A 19,988-nucleotide genomic window follows, 5' to 3' on the forward strand; every position below is an offset into this window, starting at 1 on the left:
AAGAAGTTCAGTTCCAGCAGTCTGTCTCAGTCTTTCCACAGGGTAAACAAAAGCTGCTGTAGTAAATAAAAGAACTGTAAGAAATGTGTAAAATTACAGAAGAAAAAAATCAGCTCCTTGGACAGGCTTTCCTGTAATTATAAACTAAACTCGCGGGAAATGTTCTTTTATTGTGACAAAAACAGAAATCTCATTTTATAGTCAATAGTGAAAAAACTTATGAAAACACATATAAAAGTCCAGAAATTTAAGCTCTCCGTCACATTACTAAAGCAGTGGGCCGGACTGGAGTCTTTGCTGCCTCCCCCGGGCCTTATGTTTGACACCTCTGGTCTAAGGGGTGGAGATGGTGCAAAGCCAGGATCCACATCCAACAGGCTGGACTTCCCACTCGCATCAGGATCTCCTCTAATAAACGCTGGGCTCTTTTTTTATTGGGGTCCAGGCAGGATATTTTTTTTCTGCCAGTGCTTCAGTGTAACTGAGCCTCTCTCTGGCTGCTGCATCAGACCGCCTCAGCGCTCAGTCGGGGTTTTACGCACACGTCGCAGGAGAAATGAGAACCAGAGACTCCTCTGTCGTGTCTTCTCGTCATGGACACAAAGCAGCAGGTGTGACACTCACAAACTGTTAGAAAATTTCAAATTATTTGGCAATTATTCCTCCTGGCGACGCCGTGGATGTGTAGTGCCAAAAAACAAAAAATGTCTCTGCAGTTTTCCTGGTGGCGCGCCTGTTCCTCGCCTTCAGCGCCAGGATCGTGGAGCGTTTGCGTGCTGCTGGCTTTCCAGCACTTCCAACTATTTGCTGGATTTTAACAGAGGAAAGTAACCCGTGAACGATCAAATCTGTTTTTACGAACAAACGTCACTTGTTCTCAGAAGCATTATTTAAGAACGCAAAGGAAACTTTCGTTTTTCGGTGGATGCGCACTTGGGCACAGCAACATCCTGAGAAGAAACGCGGAGATGCCCCACAGAGTCCACGTTCTGCTACTACTGCTGCTGTCGCTGTGTCGGCCGGCAGCAGCGACCCGGGTCAGAAAGAAGACCGTCAGGACGCGGTCCTGCCTGGACATGCCGGAGGAGAAGTTGGAGGAGATTTTTGGACGGCTCTCGGTGGGAGTGATGAGCGCTTTCCATCACGCTCTGCAGCTGGAGCCGCAGGACAAACTTAACCTCACCTGCCCCACCACTGCACGGGTCCCGACCGACGGCAAGACCCGCCTCCCGGTCAACCTGCTCAGCATCTCCCCCTGGGCCTACAGGTGAGAGCAAGAGGGACACCGGTGCCAGTAAAGCATTTACGTTTCACATCTGCTATCACGGGACACCGCTATGCTTAAAATAGCGATAAGGCGGCGATAAAAACATTTATTGGGATGTATTATGATTTAGAAACAATTGGAAGAAAGAAACCCGTGCATCACATATTTTATATTTAAATAACAGAACAGACTTTGTCAGCCGTGGATTCACGGTATAATTAAATTAGATATTTTAAGATTCTTTATTTGTCACATACATAATTACACGAGTACAACACGCAGTGAAATGAAACGTGTCCTGAAAGGCGTTGCGCTTTCACAGTACCTACATCATCACGGCTACCGGCAACTTTCTGATTGCCTTTAATGCTAAACAAATACATGAAATATACTTTTTTGAACAGACTTTGACATAAAGCAGAAAATATCAAAACAGGCTACTGAAGTACTATGTTAATCTCATATAAGCGACAGAAACGCAGCAGCTCAACTAAACAATGCACACGGTTTCTTATGTTTAATTCAACCTTTTAAGTTCTACCCACATTCTCTCTGGATATATCAGATTTTGTCCTTTTAGAAAAACTAGGTTTATTAAAGTAAAACATCTAACAGCTGATGATTGTTGAGTGTATTTTCTGGTGTGCATGGGCTCTCTCCGGGTACTCTGACTTCCTCCCACAGCCTAAAAATGGGTTAGGTTAACTGGTGAGGTGTGAACAGTGACCATGACAGCTTTGACAGTAAATGGATAAAGTCAACAGTAACATTTTCTTAAATATCTGAGCCAGACTGCTTTATTAATACCATCTGCAAAGAACAGAGACAATGATCTCTTCTGCCAAAGCATTAACACCTCCTTTGGCAAAATGACAGCTGCTCTATGAAACACTTTGCGTAGCAGTTGAGCCTTTCAGTTCTTGTTTGGAGCATTTATTTGTTCCCGCAGAAGGCTTCTAACTCTGGGAAATTCTTGGGCCATCTTCCACGCTCTGCTCTGGGACGAATGCCGGCCAAACCTTCTGCTTCTAGACCCTCGGGAAGCATAAACTGTGTTGTTATCCTGTTACAGCAGTCATTCTGTAAACTTCTTACAGGCATTTAGTGCATTTAGTTCCGTTTGTCCCTTTGTCTCCTTATTTTCCTCCAAGATTCCTTTTTTAGTTATTGTGTCCAGAAAGTTCTGTTAGTTCTTCAGCCTACAAAACATGCTGCTGATTGTTCAGGATTTATTTACAAACTTGTGTTGAACTTGAAGGTTATATTTGTGCAGGTATAGCCACCCAAATTTTCTTGAAGTACACTATTGTAGTCTATTCGCTTTTCTAGTAAGGCCTCCTGCCCTTTAACAGCTGGGGCTCCATCCAATATCCAATATATTAGGAAAAGGGAGGGATGACATCAGTAGAAGTTCTCTGAGAGCTCAGATTTTGTCACAAGAAATTTTGCATGGTTCTTTTTTTTTTCCAGGAAAATGCACAAAACCAAAATATCTTGTTTATATATACAGTTGATGTACCAAACTGTTTCTGCCATTGCATTGAACATATTAAATACATTTTCAGGATCTCATACGACCCAAAGAGATATCCCCGCTACATCCCCGAGGCCTACTGCCTGTGCAAGGGCTGCCTGATCGGACCGTACGGCGAGGAGAGCAGTCAGTATCGCAGCACCCTGGTCTACGCTCCCTCCGTCATCCTGAGGAGAACAGGCTCCTGCGTCGGCGGCCGCCACTCTTACACCGAGATCTACGTCTCCATAGCCGTGGGATGCACCTGTGTGCCGCTGCTGGAGAAGAGGCCGAAGAAGAACAACCAGAGCCTGCAGAGGAGAGAGCCTAAAGCCAGGAAGCACTTTACTCCAAGAAAGGAAGCATGACGGAAGCAGCACTGCTGCTGCAGAGAAGTTTTCTTTTGTTTGAATCAGCTGATTCGCTCGTGCTAGAACATTTGAAACAGTTTAAGGGATTATGTCTGAAACGGAAGCCTCTGGAAATGTCACTTAAAAAGAAAAGTTTCGTACAGAGCTTCAGCAGACAGATCGACCGACACAAGACTAATACAAACCTTTGAGTTCAGAATTAAAACACAACCATCTGTGTATCGGACAAACACACTCAGATTTCCAACAAACTGAATGAAACTTTGACAAATACTACACCATAAAAACTGAAGGTCTGCTTCTGGCAAAAGTACAGAGGCACATGTTTTATTTAGCAACTCTCATATCAAGTAACGCAGATAGTTTTGCCTCTGCATGACAAGCTGCAGTAAAAAAAAAGGGAGGTAGTTGTTATTTAGGTGATCCAGACCTTTCAAAACAAAAGCAAACAACAACAGAGGGCCTCACTTCTGAATGAGCTGATCAATGCTGCCACCTGCTGCTGTACAACAACTACAACTTTCTCAGGTGATCAGAGCAACAAGCCCACGCTTCATGTTATTCAGACACTTTAATAACAGCAAACATTAAATATTTACGACTGTTACCTCACTTATCTGGGTAACTGTACAAGAAAGTAACACTTGTATGTTTCCCAGTAGAGCCCAATTGTTTAACAGCTGAGCTTTCTGAGCGGTTAGAAAATAAGTTGTTTAGAAAAAGAAAAAGTTGTTCCTGCTGCCTCTTTTTTTGCCTCTTTAATACTAAACAGCTGACGTAGTCGTCACCCTTCTGGGTGTTTGCTGACTGGGGTGATCTATTCTCGTGAACTCTTTTCTTCTCCTCGCTCATTTTGCCACCTGACAGAGCTGACCTGACCAAAAGTCTTTCATGATTTAGTCAGATTAAATAACTAACAGTAATCTTTCAGATTTATTACTTAAAAGCTACTCGAGCAGTGTAGCATTTAAAACCAGTGATTAACCCAACTTTTAGTCTCTTGTATGAATAAACCATGAAAAACACTGAAGCTTACATGAACCATAATGCCTCTTATCATCTTTTTGTTCAACCTTTGGTCTTGAAATAAAGTCCATGTCTTCAAAAGTTCCCGCAACCAGTCTGAATCACAAACTTGCAGTCATCAAACCAAAGCCCAGACATCAGGATGACGGCGAGACACTGGGATTATCTTTTTCCATTCTCTGTGTATTCGTGAAGAGAACGCTGATCTTCATGTGAGATGGTTGGAGTTCCCCCTTTAAAATTACGTGTCTTGCGGCTGGCTTTCGCTGCAAAACGTCCACGTGTCGTCCCTCCTCCATGTGCTCGGAACGAAGCGTCGATCTGATGGACACCCGGCTCCTCAGCAGGACAGCAGGCGGGACGGGTAGTTGACAAAGCAGCGGAACTCATTGGACAGGTTCCTGTTGTGTTTGGGCAAAAAGCTGCACATTTTTACATCCAGGAGATCTTTTGCCAGATTCCCCATGATGGCTCCTGTTGTTGAGAAACACCGCAAACACCAGATGTTAAAAACACACCAAAAAAAACCTGTTTAATACTAAATTTCACATCTAATCTAGTTTTTGTTAGCAGCTTGTGCCGCGCGTTCATTGTGACATGAAAGAAGCTAGCATTTATTCTTGACTCATACAGACAGACTGTGTTGTTAGACGATGATCAGAGGCTTCGCTCTGTGAGGAAACTACTTATGTGCCATCATCAGCGCTTGTTTGGGTCTCACCTGTGCACAGCAGCACTTTGCCTTTGCTCAGGTATTTGATGGTTTGGGTCACTTTGCTCAGACACTCCTCGGACAGGTAAGGCGGGTCAGCGAGGACGATGTCGAAGCTGTGAGGAGACACGCTGTCCGGAAGAGACAGCGGCTCGTTGTAGTCGTAGAACACAAAGTCCTCTCCGTAGGAGGCGAAGCGGCGGTCGTACTCCAACACCACGGCAGACACCCGATCTGAACCGTCCACCACACCCTGCTTCAGCTTCTGGTACACGCTGGGCGCGCTCAGGCATGCTATCCTGAGAGGAAAGGAGGCACAAAACACAAGGTGCTCGCCAATCAGCAAAACCAAACGTCGATTCTACATGGTCACAGAACTCAAGCGTATTTTTATCCTGTTTCACTAAATGAAAAACAGCTAATGACATCCGAGCAGCGTGTTCATGTGGGTGTGCGAGGTTTTACCTTCCTCCCTCTCCAGCCTCTCGTACCGCTTCCTCGGCTAACTGTGTTGCTGTCTCGTCGCTGTACCAGAACTGGCTCATCCGCTGGTGGACATGCACAGACAGACATCTGTTACCGACATTCACTTTTCATTAAGTCCGTCACATTACTGCAATTTACTGACAATGAGCTGAATTAAACCCTCCGAATAAAAAGGTCTGTTTCACTCTTTTGTGCAAATTTGGTTTAGAATTGGTCATCCTTGTGATTATTAATGGTTTGTCTTGTTTTAATAGTTGAACTTCTTAAAAATAAACACAAAACACAGTAAACTCACCCAGTCCTCCTCCACGGCTCCCACGGCAAACTGGTCTGTGGGTGCAGCGCTGTGATCCATAACAACCTTCGTTTCATTGTAAAACTCCTGCAGGGCGGCCAGAGTGTGAGCTGACAGAGTGGGAACGTCGTCATCGCTGTCGCTCATGGCTGAAGGAGCAGGACAATGCAGATGAGCGGAAGAGGAAGGAAGAAAGTTCTGGTTATTGCGTGTATATTCTTTTGACGATTTTCTCTTTAGATGCACTGTTATAAGCTGTCATACTGTAAAAAACATGGTTATTTGTCAGCGTATGTTTCAGGAATCCCCGAGCAGCCAAAGCTGAGCAGACCGCTGCAAACACTCAGTTTCAAACACTTTTTCTATTGTTGAATATTTGAAAGGTCACAGAGGGGGGATATCTCAGGCATCTACTGGTTCTGTAAGCTAGGAAATCTCACCCACCCACTATTCAGACCCTCTGTTTAAAAGGGGTATTAGCTGTTTGCTCATAGGGTTGTAATCAAACAAAGATAAATGTGGCTTTAATCTAAATAACATTCACTGCAGAGAAAGGCTATTTCAGCATCTCACTGTGTCTACAATCTCTAATGATCACCTCATAGGAGCTGACTCCGGACTACTAACCTTCTTGATCTGAGTGCAGCATTTGATATTATATCCCATAACACCCTTCTGGACAGACTAGCTTCTACTGGAATCACTGACAAACCTTTAAACTGGTTTGAATCCTATCTCTCTGACTCTGACTCTCCTATATCTTCCATTAAGTTAACATTAGTTTCCATTGTTATGCTGACACCTGTCTACCAAACCTAGCAGCACTCATGTACCCAGCGCCATCTGTGTTTGCCTCTAGGAAGTCAAATCTCCAACAGCACTCTGACCAGTGTTAAAACTGCACTTTGTTTAAAAATGTAACAATTTTTCCTCAGTTTCTGCCTCACTACAGGTCAAGAGTCTGGGTGTTGTTCTTAACAGCACACTTTTGTTTCAAGCACACATCAGTGACATCACACTTTGTAACATTCATCGCCTCCGTTCATCTCTCACACCTAACAGTACTGCCATCCTTGTTCACACCTTGGTTATGTCCCATACTGATTACTGTAACTCTATTCTTTTTGGTCTTCCTCTCAAGCCCCACTCCCAACCTGTCATGGCAGATGGCCGCCCCTCCCCTCCCCGAGCCTAGTTCTGCTGGAGGCTTCTTCCTGTTAAAAGGGAGTTTTTCCTTCCCACAGTCGCCAAGTGCTTACTCAAAGGAGGTCATCTGATTGTTGTGGTTTTCTCTGTATTGCTGTGGGATCTTTACCATCTAATATAAAGTCAGTTAAGGTGACTGTTGCTGTGGTTGTTGGCTCTTTATAAATAAAACTCAATTTAATTGAATTGAAGCCCATTAAACTTCAACTGGTCCAGAACTCCTTCCATTAGTTACGTCACACTCCTTCAGCAGCTCCACTGACTTAAATACTGTAGTAATATCTTTAAGGCTGTATGCAGCATGAATTTTTGCATGCCCGCACACACATCTGCACTTATAGATCTCCTACCATTGGTCTAGAGCCTCGGGAACTCCTTCCCACCAGACATCCGTAACAATGGGTCTCCCCATTTCACATCCTGTCTCAGTCTGACTGCTTTCCACCTGTTACACTGTGATTTTACATTTACGCTTACATTGTAAGCTTGTTTTGACTTGATAGACACATTTAGGTTCATCCTTATTTTTTTTCACCTTATGTGTAAGGTGATGCCCCTCATTTCCTGTCCCTTGACGCAAAACGTTGGAGAACATTTCTTTTCTTTAGGGTTACTGTCCTCACACCGAGGGAAAAGCGGCATTTCAAAGCTGAATTAAAAGATCACGTGACAGAAACGGACCCGCGGGTCAAAATTAACATCGCCGGTTAAAGGTCCACGAGACGAATCTGTGGACCCTGTTCATATACTGACCCAAAAGAAACATACCTGATCAGTAGCTGCTTCCAGTCTGCACTTCTCTGTTGTCAACACGTGAGTAGTCGCAGAATAATGACGCAATCGCTAACGTAGCTACAGCTTCAGTGCAGCTGGAAAGAAATCCAAATCGAGTCGATTAATCAGTCCACAGATGTACGGGAAATTGTGTATTTTATCATAAAAAAACAATTATTTTTTAATTTAACAATTTTTTTTATTTTATAAAGAATCCACTTGATTTATTGTTTCTCTTCTCTTACATTTTATGAATTCATTAATTGAAGCTCCACCGAGTCCCACCTGACTGAAAGCCACAGCTTGGTGCTGTGACACAGGGTCAAATGTTGGTTTAATGATCTGAGAAACCAGCTGACTCAAACTCGCATTTGTATGTTTTGTAGCAATCGGCAGCTGTTAATGGTTTAGTGCAGCGGTCCCCAACCCCCGGGCCTCGGACCGATACCGGTCCGTGAGTCGTTTGGTACCGGGCCGCGAGAGTTGAGGCTCAGGCGTGAAATGTATAGTTTTCAGGGGTTTTATCGGTTTTCAGCGTTATTTTGTTATCGTTTTTATCGTTTACTCGGTTTTCCTTGGTCTTTTCACTTGTGTTATGAATAAATTGTATTTTTTTCGGTACCGGTGTTGTACCAAAAAGTGATTGTCTGCCAAAAACTGATTTCCGGTATTTGCCAAAAAGTGATTGCTCATATTTAAAGTGCTATAACTAACTTGTTGGGCTATAATATGTTAAACATATGTCAAATGCATCCCGTATGGATGACATAAATTCATCTTGAGCCACAAACAACATTCGTGTAACAAGCCGCAATCAGTTTTTGGCAGTGACTTTTATATAACCTTTATTTATGCAGTAAAAAAAATCTAATTAACATTAAAAATGTATTTTGTAAGAGTAAGTTGCCCAACAGGACAGCAGAAATGGCAGCAAATATTACAAGAGTTCTGTAAAAATATTTTAAGTGGGGATAAAGGACCGGATTGGTTATAATGTAAGTACAAGTTGTAAAGATACTTAAAAAACAGATAATTTTTTAATTCTTTATGTAACCCCTTTGTATCCCCTGTTCACCGAAGTGTATTTACGAACATACGTAAAGATATTACACAGAAAAAATACACAGAAACACTGGAAATCACTTTTTAGCAGACAATCACTTTTTGGCACAACACCGGTACTAGTTTTATTTTGTTGTATTTATCCGCGACACCTTAAAGGCCGGTCCATGAAAATATTGTCGGGCATAAACCGGTCCATGGCGCAAAAAAGGTTGGAGACCGCTGGTTTAGTGGGTGTGGATGCGGTGAGAAGGATGTTGTGTGTGGGTAAATATGTGGATGTACATGACTGTGTGTATGTGTGTGTTTAAGGTACTACAAAGACTATACTGATAAACAACAAAGAACCTTCCTCCTCAGTCCCAGCTAAATTGGCCCTATTTATTTATTTAAAATACATAACTGTACAAAAGCCCTGAGCAACTCTCCACTTCTTTATGTTTCTCTGGGAAAATGGGAAATAGCTGCAGTGATTTATTAAAAATATCTGGACACATAGAAAGAAATACATTTGCAGTCTTCATCACAGCCTGAACTCTTACTCTTGTAATTTCTTTAAGTTGTCTTCAGAAAATGTTCTCCAGGCTTCTTTGAGGACATTCAAAGCTCTTCTTTGCATGTTGGCTGTCTTTTGTTCTGTTCTATGTTAAGATGATCCCACACGGCTTCAGTATTGTCAAGGTTCTGCTCCAGAGTCAGTTTTGACAGGGTCCCCAACTCTACTGGCTAAAATGCAGCCCCAGCTGCATCCAGCACGTTTTACAGATGCTTGTAGATATTGTTATACCTATCTTTTGACCTCCTCCATATGTACTGATGACAATGTTAAACACAGCCAATGTGCGGTCTTGATTGGACCCATCGTCGCTGATTTTTAGTCCAGTTCTTGTGTAATTTGTCATGCTTCAGTAGCTGTAGCCAGATCAGCGGAAGATGCACTGCTCCCCATGAAACTCTCGGGTCAGGACTTTTATATACCGTTTATCTCCTGTAGCTGGGCTTTTTTCAGTCTCGGCACTTCTTTGGTCATCCACTTTTTCAGTTTCATAATTTTTTTAAGGACACTCTGCACGCCATGTTGAAATGTGGCAAGTGTTTTTGGGAATTTACTGTATATAAAAGTACTTAAGAGTACTTTTATGTCCATTGGACGGTATTCTCACGGTACCATATATTGTAAGGTAAAAAATAAATTAAAAATCTTAACAATACTGCCTTAGGGATAAATATAAAGTAATTAGAATTGGTCCCAGGACAGAAGCCTGAGGAACTTCATCATTTAGTGCATATGTTGTTCTGTGTGTTTGTTTTAAATTTAAACAGAACATAATTATAAGCAGAACACTTTAATTTGTTATCACACAATTTGTCGAGCAGAATGACTTCCACGCCATTGTTTATGATCTTCTGAGCTGTCTGCAGCAGAGCAGCATCACAGCAGATGGTGGTGTGTAGTCCTGGGTCGTCTTTACAGTAAGCTGGAAACAATCCATGAGCTCTCTTCGCAGGTTAACAGAGTTGCTGGGTATGTGCACACACATCTTTTTGAATATTCCGAAATTTTGAACCCCCATCAAACATTTACCCCTGAAATCCTCTACTGGTTGGTTCCAGCTATAATAAAATGTGAAGCTCACTACAAACCACAACATTTATAGTGTAACGATTCAAAATAAGCTGTAAATATAGAAAGATTTCTACTTTCTACTCTGTTTCCGAAATAAAACCTTTCGAGGTTGTAAGCACTTCCATACTCTCGCCAAAGCTAAAACCACCCATTAACCGATTCCCAGGATCCAGAAAGAGACGCTTTCTTGACAACATTAATACTAACTCAGTCGGATAAAGAATCCTTCCAAAGATTCCTGGATCCAGATCACTTCTAGATTGGGCGATCCTCCACTTCTGATCATTTCTTTTAATGAAAATCTTTCCATAATCTTTTAAAAGTTCACAAAAAACAAAGACTGATCAGGATGTCTTGAAACGTATCTGCCTTCACAGTCTGCAGACTCAAAGGTTTGCTGTAGAACAATCGACAAATCAACAGTTTACTACAGCCAGCGCACATGTCAAAGAAAGTACAGAAGCCAGGACGTTTTATACAATACGTTTATGTACACTTTACACTTCATTAACAAAACAGCCATCTACAATAACAGGGATAGGACTGTGAACGAGGAGGGTTCTGTCTCCAACATAATGCTTCAGCAAGTGGCTCTCATCCTTTTTATTTGGTTTGTTATTGCTGTCCTTCAACTCAAACAGTCTCTGTAATATCCAGTGTGTGTGTTGAAGAGTGATCGGGTGGAGGTGCTGCTGTAGAAAAATACTAATAAAATCATCCTGCTAAACTTTCAAGGCGCCATCTGTCTCTGGCCTTCACGTGTCCAGAGGCAAGGGGGCCACAATATAAACTACAATCCAAATAGGAAGGGAAAAAAAAAACTATATCAAACAGCAAAGGTCAACAGCGAGAAAATTGCTCCCTCTTTAGCCGAATTCATACATTGTTGAACTCGTACATCTCTGCCTGACTTTTACTGGTGTATAAAAACATTTCCGTCATCTTTAATCCCCGTAACGTACATTTCTGAAGGGTATCAGCCTTGAAAACATTATATATTTATAGATATTTACACCCTTTAGTCAAACACAATCTCAATTTGGTTTTCTGACGTTCCCAACAAACAAATGTCCTCCTGTTCCGAGAGCATCAAAGACAGCCAGGCCACACCTCATGCTTTGTATGTCTTCTTAGGTTTTTGGCAGGCACGGTCCTTACTGGTTGTCATTTTTCGTATGGCATGATTCTCTCTCCTTATAACACACATACACACACACATAGAGAACAATCGGCAGAACAAAGGCACTCTGGGAAGGACTGGGGTGACGTGTGTGTGTGTGTGTTTGAACTAGGGTGGGTTGGCCCCTCTAATGCCTCTAACTGCATACAAAACCTGAAGAACAGCAACTTGTTTTGCCCTTAGTGTCGCTCTCTATGTTCCTGTGTGTGTGTGTGTGTGTGTGTGTGTGTGTGTGTGTGTGCACGCTCCAGAAAGTTCCAGGCACATGAGGAGGGGGAGGAGGAGCAGGAGGAGGTGGACAATCATCGGTTGCTGCTTGACAGTCCGTGCTCAGTTGCTTCAGTCTAACATGAACCTCTGAGTCTATCTGCTCAGCAGTTTAGTCTCCACAATTAGCTCCTCCTCCTCTTCATCGCGTCTGCTGATCGTGCTGGGCAGGCGGGCGTAACGGTAGGAAAGGAAAAGGGGGGTGGGGGAGAGACATCCAAGGAGGTGAAAACAGGGTAAACATTCAGGCATGAGATCAACCCGCCCCAGCTGCCAGAGAGGTCCTCCGAGGCTGTCAGCCGTCCCTTCTACCCATAGTTCTCAGGGATGAAGCAGAGGGCGTCTTTGATTGGTTGCTTTTCAGAACGACGATGATTAGAGGCCGGTTTGGTTTTCCAGTGGTTATTTCACGCAGAGCAGGCCGCCGACGTTGGCGACAAACTCCTCCAGGCTTTTGAGGAAGGCAACCTTCTGCTTGCGGTCCATGGTGGGTGGCGTGCTGCTGGCTGTCAGCTTGTTGAAGGCGTCGGCTAACCGCTGGTAGATTATGGCGTCTCTCTGAGAGGACAGCAGGGTCTCAACCAGCTCCGAGTACTCCGCCTGATGTGGAAAACCAATGTAGCATCAGATCAGTGTCAAACAAAGGGTTAAAGCAGATAGTATTATCCCTCTTTCATTATAATAAAGTGAAAAATTTTATAATTTATATTGTTAAAAAGAAACCTTTGAACAAAACATACACAAGATTCAATGTTCCAGTTTACAGTGTAATCCACTGCAGCGTACACGTCACAGTCACATGTCGTTATCTCTGCTTGCAATTCTGTAAAATTTCCCAACTTTTAAATAAAGTATTCATCATTTTATAAAAATGAACACTAGTAGTTTGCAGAGGATTTAATGAGAAAAGAAGTGGAGGAGTTCAAGTATCTCGGGGTCTTGTTCACGAGTGACGGGAGAGGGGAGTAGGAGATCGACAGACGATGGACGCTGTACTGGTCCTTCGTGCTGAAGACAGAGCTGAGTGTAAAAGCAAAGCTCTCAATTTACCGGTCGATCTACGTCCCTACCCCCCCCTATGGTCACGAGCTGTGGGTAGTGACCGAAAGAACAAGATCGCAGATACAAGCGGCAGAAATGAGCTTCCTCCAAAGGGTGGCTGGCCTCTCCCTTAGAGATAGGGTGAGAAGTTCAGCCATCTGGGAGGGGCTCAGAGTAGAGCCGCTGCTCCTCCATATTGAAAGGAGCCAGATGAGGTGGTTTGGGCATCTGACAAGTATGCTTCCTGGGCATGTCCCACCAGGAGGAGGCCCCGGGGCAGACCCAGGACACGCTGGAGAGGTTATATCTCTCAGCTGGCCTGGGAACCCCTTGGTGTTCTCCTGGACAAGCTGGAGGAGGTGGCCGGGGAGAGGGAGGTCTGGGCTTTTCTGCTTAGACTGCTGCCCCCGCGACACGGCCCCGGATAAGCGCAAGAAGATGGATGGATATTCAGAAAATAGATTTAATGAATATTAGTTGTTTACTGTCATGAAAATAACACCCAAAATGTTTTATCTTTGGGTATTAATGTCATGTGGCCTTTTAATTGCATTTGTGCATGTTTGTTTAGTTGTCACTATACGCTAAAAGTCAGCATTATAAGTATATAAATAAATACATAATTGGAATCTGCAAATCTTTCAACCACTTTATGCCTGATGTAATAGCTCTGGTTGAAAGAATAACTACTCACACATCACAAAACTGGTTTTTGTGCAGCTGTGTTTTTGCAAACTAGCCACTAGAGGGCTTCTTGTGTCATTTATGAAAACTGTGCCTGCACGCTAGGAGCAACTCAGGTCCCAGTAAAGGGATTTTCTTACATATACAGTTGTTACTTTTAAAAATGTGCCGTCACATTTAAACGTAAGGCAGAAACAGAAAGCCAGCTTGTTTGAATCATTTGCTAAAAGCGCGCAAAAAAGGAGGAAAAAAACCAAAAAGCTTCATGTCCAGTAATCAACGCATTTTTGCCACTGAGTAAAAGTGTGTTAATAACGGCACAGTTGTGGGTTTCAGCCTGAAGCACTTCTGTATTTGATGAAGCCCACATTTTAAAATGCTGCTTAGAAAAGAAATTCCAATTTAGAAGCCGAACAAAAGCAGAGACTGGGAACCTTCAAAAAGAAAGACCTTCAGCATCTTAAAAGCCTTCATTTGTTGCACAGAACGAGAGAGAGAGAGAGAAAAAAATCAAAGCTATTAATGATTTTCCCTGAGCTGCATTCACTGTGTGTTACTCACCTGGTGCAGGCACACGAGTGTGTAGAGGGCTTCTCCTGCCGCCACGGTCATCTCTGTGTTGTGTTTTTGCAGGACCAGCATGTCAAACACCAACTGAGTGCACAGAGGACGGTGTGAGCTGGTGTGCATTTGTTTACTTATTAGTACTCCCCCCCCCCCCTTTTCTTCCTTTATAAAAGTTTTATTGTATTGCTGTCATGACAACATGAAGTGCGTATCGTACCTTGAGGAAATGACGGGTGGCGATAAAGAGAGGAGAGTCCTTCTCCTGGTTTTTAGCGCACTGTTCAGCCAGAGGAGACAGAGCCTCCAAACACAGCTGGCTGATTTCAGAACTCATCCTGAAACAGATGTTAAGGAGCACAAACTATTTTGACAATTTCGTTTTTGCCTGTCGACAGGCTCGTCCACAGCTGCAGCAGGCAAACAGGAAAACGACTAAGTGCAAGTAAAGAACAAATCTCCTGTGGTGTGGCCTTCTGAGTATTTAGAAAGATTGTTGCCGTATTCCAGACAACATCTATGTCAACAGTTCTATGTAATTATGCAGGCTGCATACTGAACTTAAAGGATAGAAAAAGGATTGATCCTATTCCACTAGTATCAAACCGATATCAACACCAGCGTTGAGATCAATGCTATCGATATTTGGATCAATCCGCCCACCTCTACAGCCAATATGTGGATATTCTCTCATAAATCCCACCATAACAATCAATACTGCTGGCACAGCAAGAGGATACGAGGTCATTCCCAGCTCCAGGGAGAACATGAGGCTCTTGAAGAGGTCTTCTGGCAGCTGTGGGATCTTTTCTGGAAAGATCTCACAGATGAAGGTGATGAGTTTGTAGTACTGGTTACACAAAGAGGGGAACTGGAAAATAACGAGAACAGGATCAGCGGGAGCTCACATATGTCACAGACATGATATTATATCAATATATAACGAGACATCCGTGATTATGTTTTACCTTGAGCAGGTCCTGAGACATGAGCGGAAGAACTATATTGACGCCATAGAGAACGACATCTGCGGCGGATACTGTTCGATTGGATGCTGGTGTTCCCTGGTCTTGATTTCGAAACACATCATCTAGAACGCACAGCCACTTGGTCAAGTTTAAACTTTAGCAACGTCTTCTTTTTAAGAGGAAAAATACACAAAATATATATTTTTTAAAAACCTCACCTGTGTCGCTGAAGTCGATGAACTCTTTGGAGAGCAGGTTTGTGAGCAGCTCCATGATGAGCAGCAGGTCCTGGTATTGGTCCTCCTCGGCCGTGGCATCGCTTCGCTTCCTGCTCTGGTTGTTTTTGGAGTAGACCTGCAGCAGCGTTAGGCACGCCTCGTACAGCTTCATGGACTTGGTCTGAATCAGGAGTACAACAAGTGGCCACTATTACATCTGTGCTTCCATGACGATAAAAATGCTAACCTACAGCCTCCCAGTCGATGCGTCTATGGTATCAATTTGAAAACCCCAGGTGACATCTTTCTCAAGTGATTGTGTTTACAAAATCTTCAGGAAAATAGACCTCTGACCTTAGTCTTGAGGTCAGAGTCACCAAGTTTCAAAGTGATCCAAGATTTGCATTAGATGGTGTCAAATTGAAAATCCTATGTTTGGTTGTCAGTGCAGTTTTTTCTTCTTCAGAAATATATTAAGTGAGTCTTGGACATACAGTTGGAGTTTGTTTCTATGCCAGATGGAAAACCACCAGCGTTTTATACTTTAAAACCTTGTCTGCAGGTAACACAGTGGAAACGTCTCTCACCTCTCCCAGGTAACAGATCTGTTTGTGAGCCACTTCCACAAAAACCTCGATGATGAGGTTGATTGTTTCCGGTGTGTTACTGTAAACCTGGGTGACAAAAGAAAATTAAAAAGGTGTTGTCAGATCAGATTCAGGTTTTAATTCAGCTCAATAGAGATTGACAGACCACGTGACTTTTGCGCATTGCATGCCGGGAACTCGTGGCAAAACAATCCAAGTACCGCATCAAATGCAAGCATTTGCAGCACCGCAAAACCTTCATTCTCCGGTTCCAATAAATTCTTGCTTTGTCTTTGCCCCCCAAAAAAGGTATGTACAAAACAAAGGAGAACAATGCTGGACCGTACAAAGACGGACTTGATGAAAAGTCAAAGAAAAGATACGAGGAAAAAAATCAAAGGAGTGAAAGGGTTAGACCCTTACGAGCACACAGAGTGGACAAAATACGTTAGCGTGCTGCCCAACTTTCACCACGTTCATATTTATAATTATACGGTTCTTGGAGTGAGTGCATACACTCATGAAGTTTAGTAACTTCAGGTCACTGCAACAAGCCCAGGAACAGTTTACCGACGGATGGGTACAGGACCTTGAAATGCACCGTGTAGAACGAAGGACCATCGTACGTATCATAAGTTTACCAGTCTCACAAATCGTCTTCATAAATACACATTCGTTAACCGTTTATTAATAGGACCTTTAAGCTCAACGGTAATTAATTAGTAGCAGAAATAATTTCTGGTACGCATTACAGAAATGTAGCAGTGATAATAATATTGTACGCTGTAATCGTACTGGGCAATTAGTCATACAAAACAACCGTTTTATCCTGTGAATAAAAGTATATGTTTTTGTCAATGTACCATGGTAATAAATGAAGCGAAACGCAATATTGTGTCAGGACAATTCACTATTTATGCACAATAAACAAAGGAGCATAGCGCGACAATTTCTGTTCAGCGCCAGACTTGCTTGTAACCTACATCACCAATTATGTTATGAAAAATGACATTTTAACTACTACAAAACACTGACCTTTGTGGGAATGCTTGGAGCAGACTAACATGTGAGCTGGAGTTTTCTGGGACGTTATATTTGGTCTTTGAATGGCTGCAATCCAGGCCATCTGTCGCCTCTTTGTCACTTCGGAAACATGGCTTGAACAATTTCTCTTCAACGACGTAATCCGATAACAACCGGTCTCTTTACCCGTCGGCTTCCCGTGGCTGTCATGCGACCGGCTATTGTGGTTAATAATACGACAGCTTCTTGCCATTTTTTGTGTTTCTTTTTATCGCTGTGTAATGTAATTTCAATTGAAAGCCTGCGTGCGCTAGTACCTCTTGCCACGAGTTCCCAGAATTCTTTGCGGTTTTACCCCTGAATGACGTCACATTTTCAATCTCTATATCTACATGTTTAGATTCTGTTACCTCCATGAGGCCAATGCAGCTGGACAGGAAGTCCATGAGGAAAGAGAAGAGCGAGGCCACGTTGTCGATCTGCGTCGCCTCTGCGATGCCACACAACGCCTCCAACGTAGCGACGATTTCCTGTTTGACAGCTTCTTCTTGGCTGATCTGAGCAAAGTTCTCTTGGTTGATGAGGTTAAGAAAACGCTGCTGGAGCGGGTGAAGCACCTGCAACGACAGACAGAAGGTCAGATGGCGAGACGATGCATTAGAGCTACAGAGTACAATGTATTTGACTATAATATAGAATCACTGGCCACTTAATTAGGCACAGCTGTTCAACTGTTGCTTGTTAGCATAAAGCGCAGCAACCCATTGCACTTGCAGATACTGGCAAAATAACCTTCTTATGTTCAACCGAGAATGGGGATGAAAGGTGGTTTATGGGACTTTGAACGTGGCATGGCTGTTGGAGTCCGACGTGCTTGTTGGAGCATTTGAGAAACTGCTAGCAGGATTTTCCCAACAAAACCATCTCTGGATTTACAGAAGATGATCCACAAAAAAGAGAGGAGATTCTCTGGGCACATATGCCTTGTTGATGTAATGTCAGGCTCACCAAATTTGGTGATGAGTCTCAGTTTCTGCTGTGACGTTTCAGACTGGTGATGGTGTAACTGCGTGGAGGATATTCAAGACCCTCCTTGTAACCCTTTAAAGGGTTAGTCTGAACTCAATCAAACAAAGTGACTTGAAGTAGGATAAAAGAGTCCATGTAAACAAACATCACTACAGTGGAGATCAACCAAAGCCGTGTTTGATCAGTTGTCAGGTGCTTCGCTCTACTTCCAAACACAGAGCGATCTGACTTCAGACAGAACAGCTGTACAGACCGACAGCTGCGACCTCACTCCTTCACTCACCATAATTACTTTGGAGTCATTGTGGCTTTGCACCCCCGTTTACTACTGTCAGCTTATTAAGAAAAGGACCTCCAGGATCACGGCGAGGATCATGTTATACACACGGGAGAAAGACTAAACGCAGGAATATTATCGACTTCATCCATCTGTCCTAATCCTCATAGCTCGCTGAACTCTGTGCAGCTCCTCATCTCTAAGCAGGACTAAATAATTTGATATTTTTTTGAAAGGATAAATTTATGATTTTTAGAGCTGTAATGTTAAAAAGAATTGCAAAAAGCTTTGGCTTGCTAGATTTGACAGAGATATAAAAATACAGCGACGATGCTACAAAAAGATAAAACTGCAAGTAGTTAGAGAAGCAGGCTGCAAACAAACAGATCAAACCCACTTTATACGGGAAAACAACTTAATGCGTCACAAGCACTTGAAACAATTATCCGATGCACAGAGAAACACACTGACTGCTTCTTAGCAACGCCGCTCATTACCAAAATGTCACAGCCACATTTTACTCTTCTGCTAATTCTCCTGTTTCACTGTACTAAGACTTCATTTACTTTGCTTCCCCCTCCCCCCCAGTGCAACCACTACTACTAAACAATCATTAATCAGTAAATCACTTAAATACTTCTACACGTATCAGCACACCTCAGCCCAGTACTGCTGCTTGGCATCAGAGTCCATTTGTGCAAAGCCTCCCAGGACCAGTGCCTTCATCAGAGTCCTCTGCACGGAGCTGGACAGCAAGTGGAGAGGTGGGCTGCGGCTGGCAAATTGCTTCGCCAGGTTCCACCAGCTCTCACACTGCACCACGATGTTTGCCCTGAATGGAGACGGAGGCAATGGGTCTGTTAGAGTCTGACGACAGTTTAAATACTGAACATTTATTTCCGAGTACCTGAAAACATTAATTGTCTATCAAAGAGTAACATGTTCTTACCTCTCCCGCTTCTCTACCAGCGTCACCAGCAGCTCCACGGTGTCGTTGGCTAGCTCAGCCTCTGAGCTCCACACGGTCAGGTTGTTGATCACCTTTTCCAGGAGATATCCCACAATCCACTGGGCCCCCTCTGTGTCGGCACCAAACGCTGTGCTGAGGGGGATGCTGATCTGAGGAAGGGTAGAAAAGGATGAGCTGGATAGAAGACGACTGGTGCAAAAACGTGTATTACAGCGACAGTGTAGAAAAGATCTGATTGATGAAGCGATCGGTTAGCTCAGCCTTATACCTGCCCATAGAGCTTCTCGTCCACGAGCAGATACGTCTTAGCCCATCGTCTGAGGAACCACACGATGTCCTTCCCCATTTGCGGGCTCAAAAGCTCCGTCAGATTCGCTCTGGTTGCCCTGGACTCCACTTCTGACGTCCTCAACACCGCTGACAGCAACCTGAAGGCAAAAGAAGTTGGATTTAGAGCTGACTTGTGAAAGAAAGAGAAGATCACTGTTAGACAACACGTCATGCTAATATAAAGCATTCAGTGAAAGCTTTCTGCTCCATTTTACCTTCAACATCACAAAGTTCGGAACAGTCACAATGCAAAAAACATAAGAGTAAAAATTCACTCTTACAGTTGTGCTCACACCCAAGTTGAAGGGGTTAGTTACCTACCTGTGACTCTTTTAAGACTTCAACGCCATCTTTTTTTTTGTTTTGTTTTTACAAATCCTATCCGTTAACAGCACCTAGAGGTATATTTGTCACACAAAAGCACCCTACACAGGTTGCACAGGTAGTCCAGCTCCACCAGGATGGCATATCAACATCCGCCATTGCCAGGAGGTTTTCCCCAGGACAGTAT

The 19,988-nt window shown here is 43.3% G+C and overlaps 3 protein-coding genes across 3 annotated transcripts in view; 1 reads left to right on the forward strand and 2 right to left on the reverse strand.

The window, feature by feature from the left end:
* Positions 1-603: 603 nt before the first annotated feature.
* On the forward strand, positions 604-4,322 carry il17d (interleukin 17d). The gene is made up of 2 exons (XM_006793612.3): positions 604-1,267; positions 2,833-4,322. Exons 1-2 carry the CDS (start codon positions 969-971, stop codon positions 3,146-3,148), a joined length of 615 nt encoding a protein of 204 aa, XP_006793675.2. The 5' UTR covers positions 604-968; the 3' UTR covers positions 3,149-4,322.
* Positions 1,707-7,696, reverse strand: eef1akmt1 (EEF1A lysine methyltransferase 1). Its single transcript, XM_006793611.3, has 5 exons — positions 7,645-7,696; positions 5,671-5,819; positions 5,355-5,437; positions 4,899-5,188; positions 1,707-4,651 (listed from the first exon to the last, which is right to left on the reverse strand). Exons 2-5 carry the CDS (start codon positions 5,815-5,817, stop codon positions 4,518-4,520), a joined length of 654 nt encoding a protein of 217 aa, XP_006793674.2. The 5' UTR covers positions 5,818-5,819; positions 7,645-7,696; the 3' UTR covers positions 1,707-4,517.
* A 3,114-nt stretch (positions 7,697-10,810) lies between these two features.
* xpo4 (exportin 4) overlaps positions 10,811-19,988 on the reverse strand; it is a 62,952-nt gene continuing 53,774 nt past the window's right edge. Inside the window, exons 14-24 of the mRNA XM_087853245.1 lie at positions 19,416-19,575; positions 19,127-19,296; positions 18,835-19,009; positions 17,282-17,488; positions 15,849-15,935; positions 15,262-15,442; positions 15,044-15,165; positions 14,816-14,946; positions 14,296-14,413; positions 14,073-14,165; positions 10,811-12,386 (exon numbers count right to left, since the gene is read on the reverse strand). Of these exons, the coding sequence (XP_087709371.1) occupies positions 12,189-12,386; positions 14,073-14,165; positions 14,296-14,413; positions 14,816-14,946; positions 15,044-15,165; positions 15,262-15,442; positions 15,849-15,935; positions 17,282-17,488; positions 18,835-19,009; positions 19,127-19,296; positions 19,416-19,575 (1,642 nt within the window). The 3' untranslated portion in view covers positions 10,811-12,188. The remainder of the gene's footprint in view (positions 12,387-14,072; positions 14,166-14,295; positions 14,414-14,815; positions 14,947-15,043; positions 15,166-15,261; positions 15,443-15,848; positions 15,936-17,281; positions 17,489-18,834; positions 19,010-19,126; positions 19,297-19,415; positions 19,576-19,988) is intronic.

Source organism: Neolamprologus brichardi, chromosome 16, assembly GCF_056152115.1.
Source record: "Neolamprologus brichardi isolate AB-2024 chromosome 16, ASM5615211v1, whole genome shotgun sequence".
In the NCBI taxonomy this organism is placed as follows: Eukaryota; Metazoa; Chordata; class Actinopteri; order Cichliformes; family Cichlidae; genus Neolamprologus; species Neolamprologus brichardi.

Bases quoted from the DNA above. Each gene is read 5' to 3' on its own strand.
- eef1akmt1 (XM_006793611.3), bottom strand. From the start codon at position 5,817: ATGAGCGACAGCGATGACGACGTTCCCACTCTGTCAGCTCACACTCTG. The intron at 5,438-5,670 runs GTGAGTTTACTG...CATGTCCACCAG, and splicing joins GAGCCGTGGAGGAGGACTGG to CGGATGAGCCAGTTCTGGTA. The intron at 4,652-4,898 runs GTGAGACCCAAA...TCTCAACAACAG, and splicing joins CAAAGTGCTGCTGTGCACAG to GAGCCATCATGGGGAATCTG.
- il17d (XM_006793612.3), top strand. From the start codon at position 969: ATGCCCCACAGAGTCCACGTTCTGCTACTACTGCTGCTGTCGCTGTGT. The intron at 1,268-2,832 runs GTGAGAGCAAGA...ATACATTTTCAG, and splicing joins ATCTCCCCCTGGGCCTACAG to GATCTCATACGACCCAAAGA.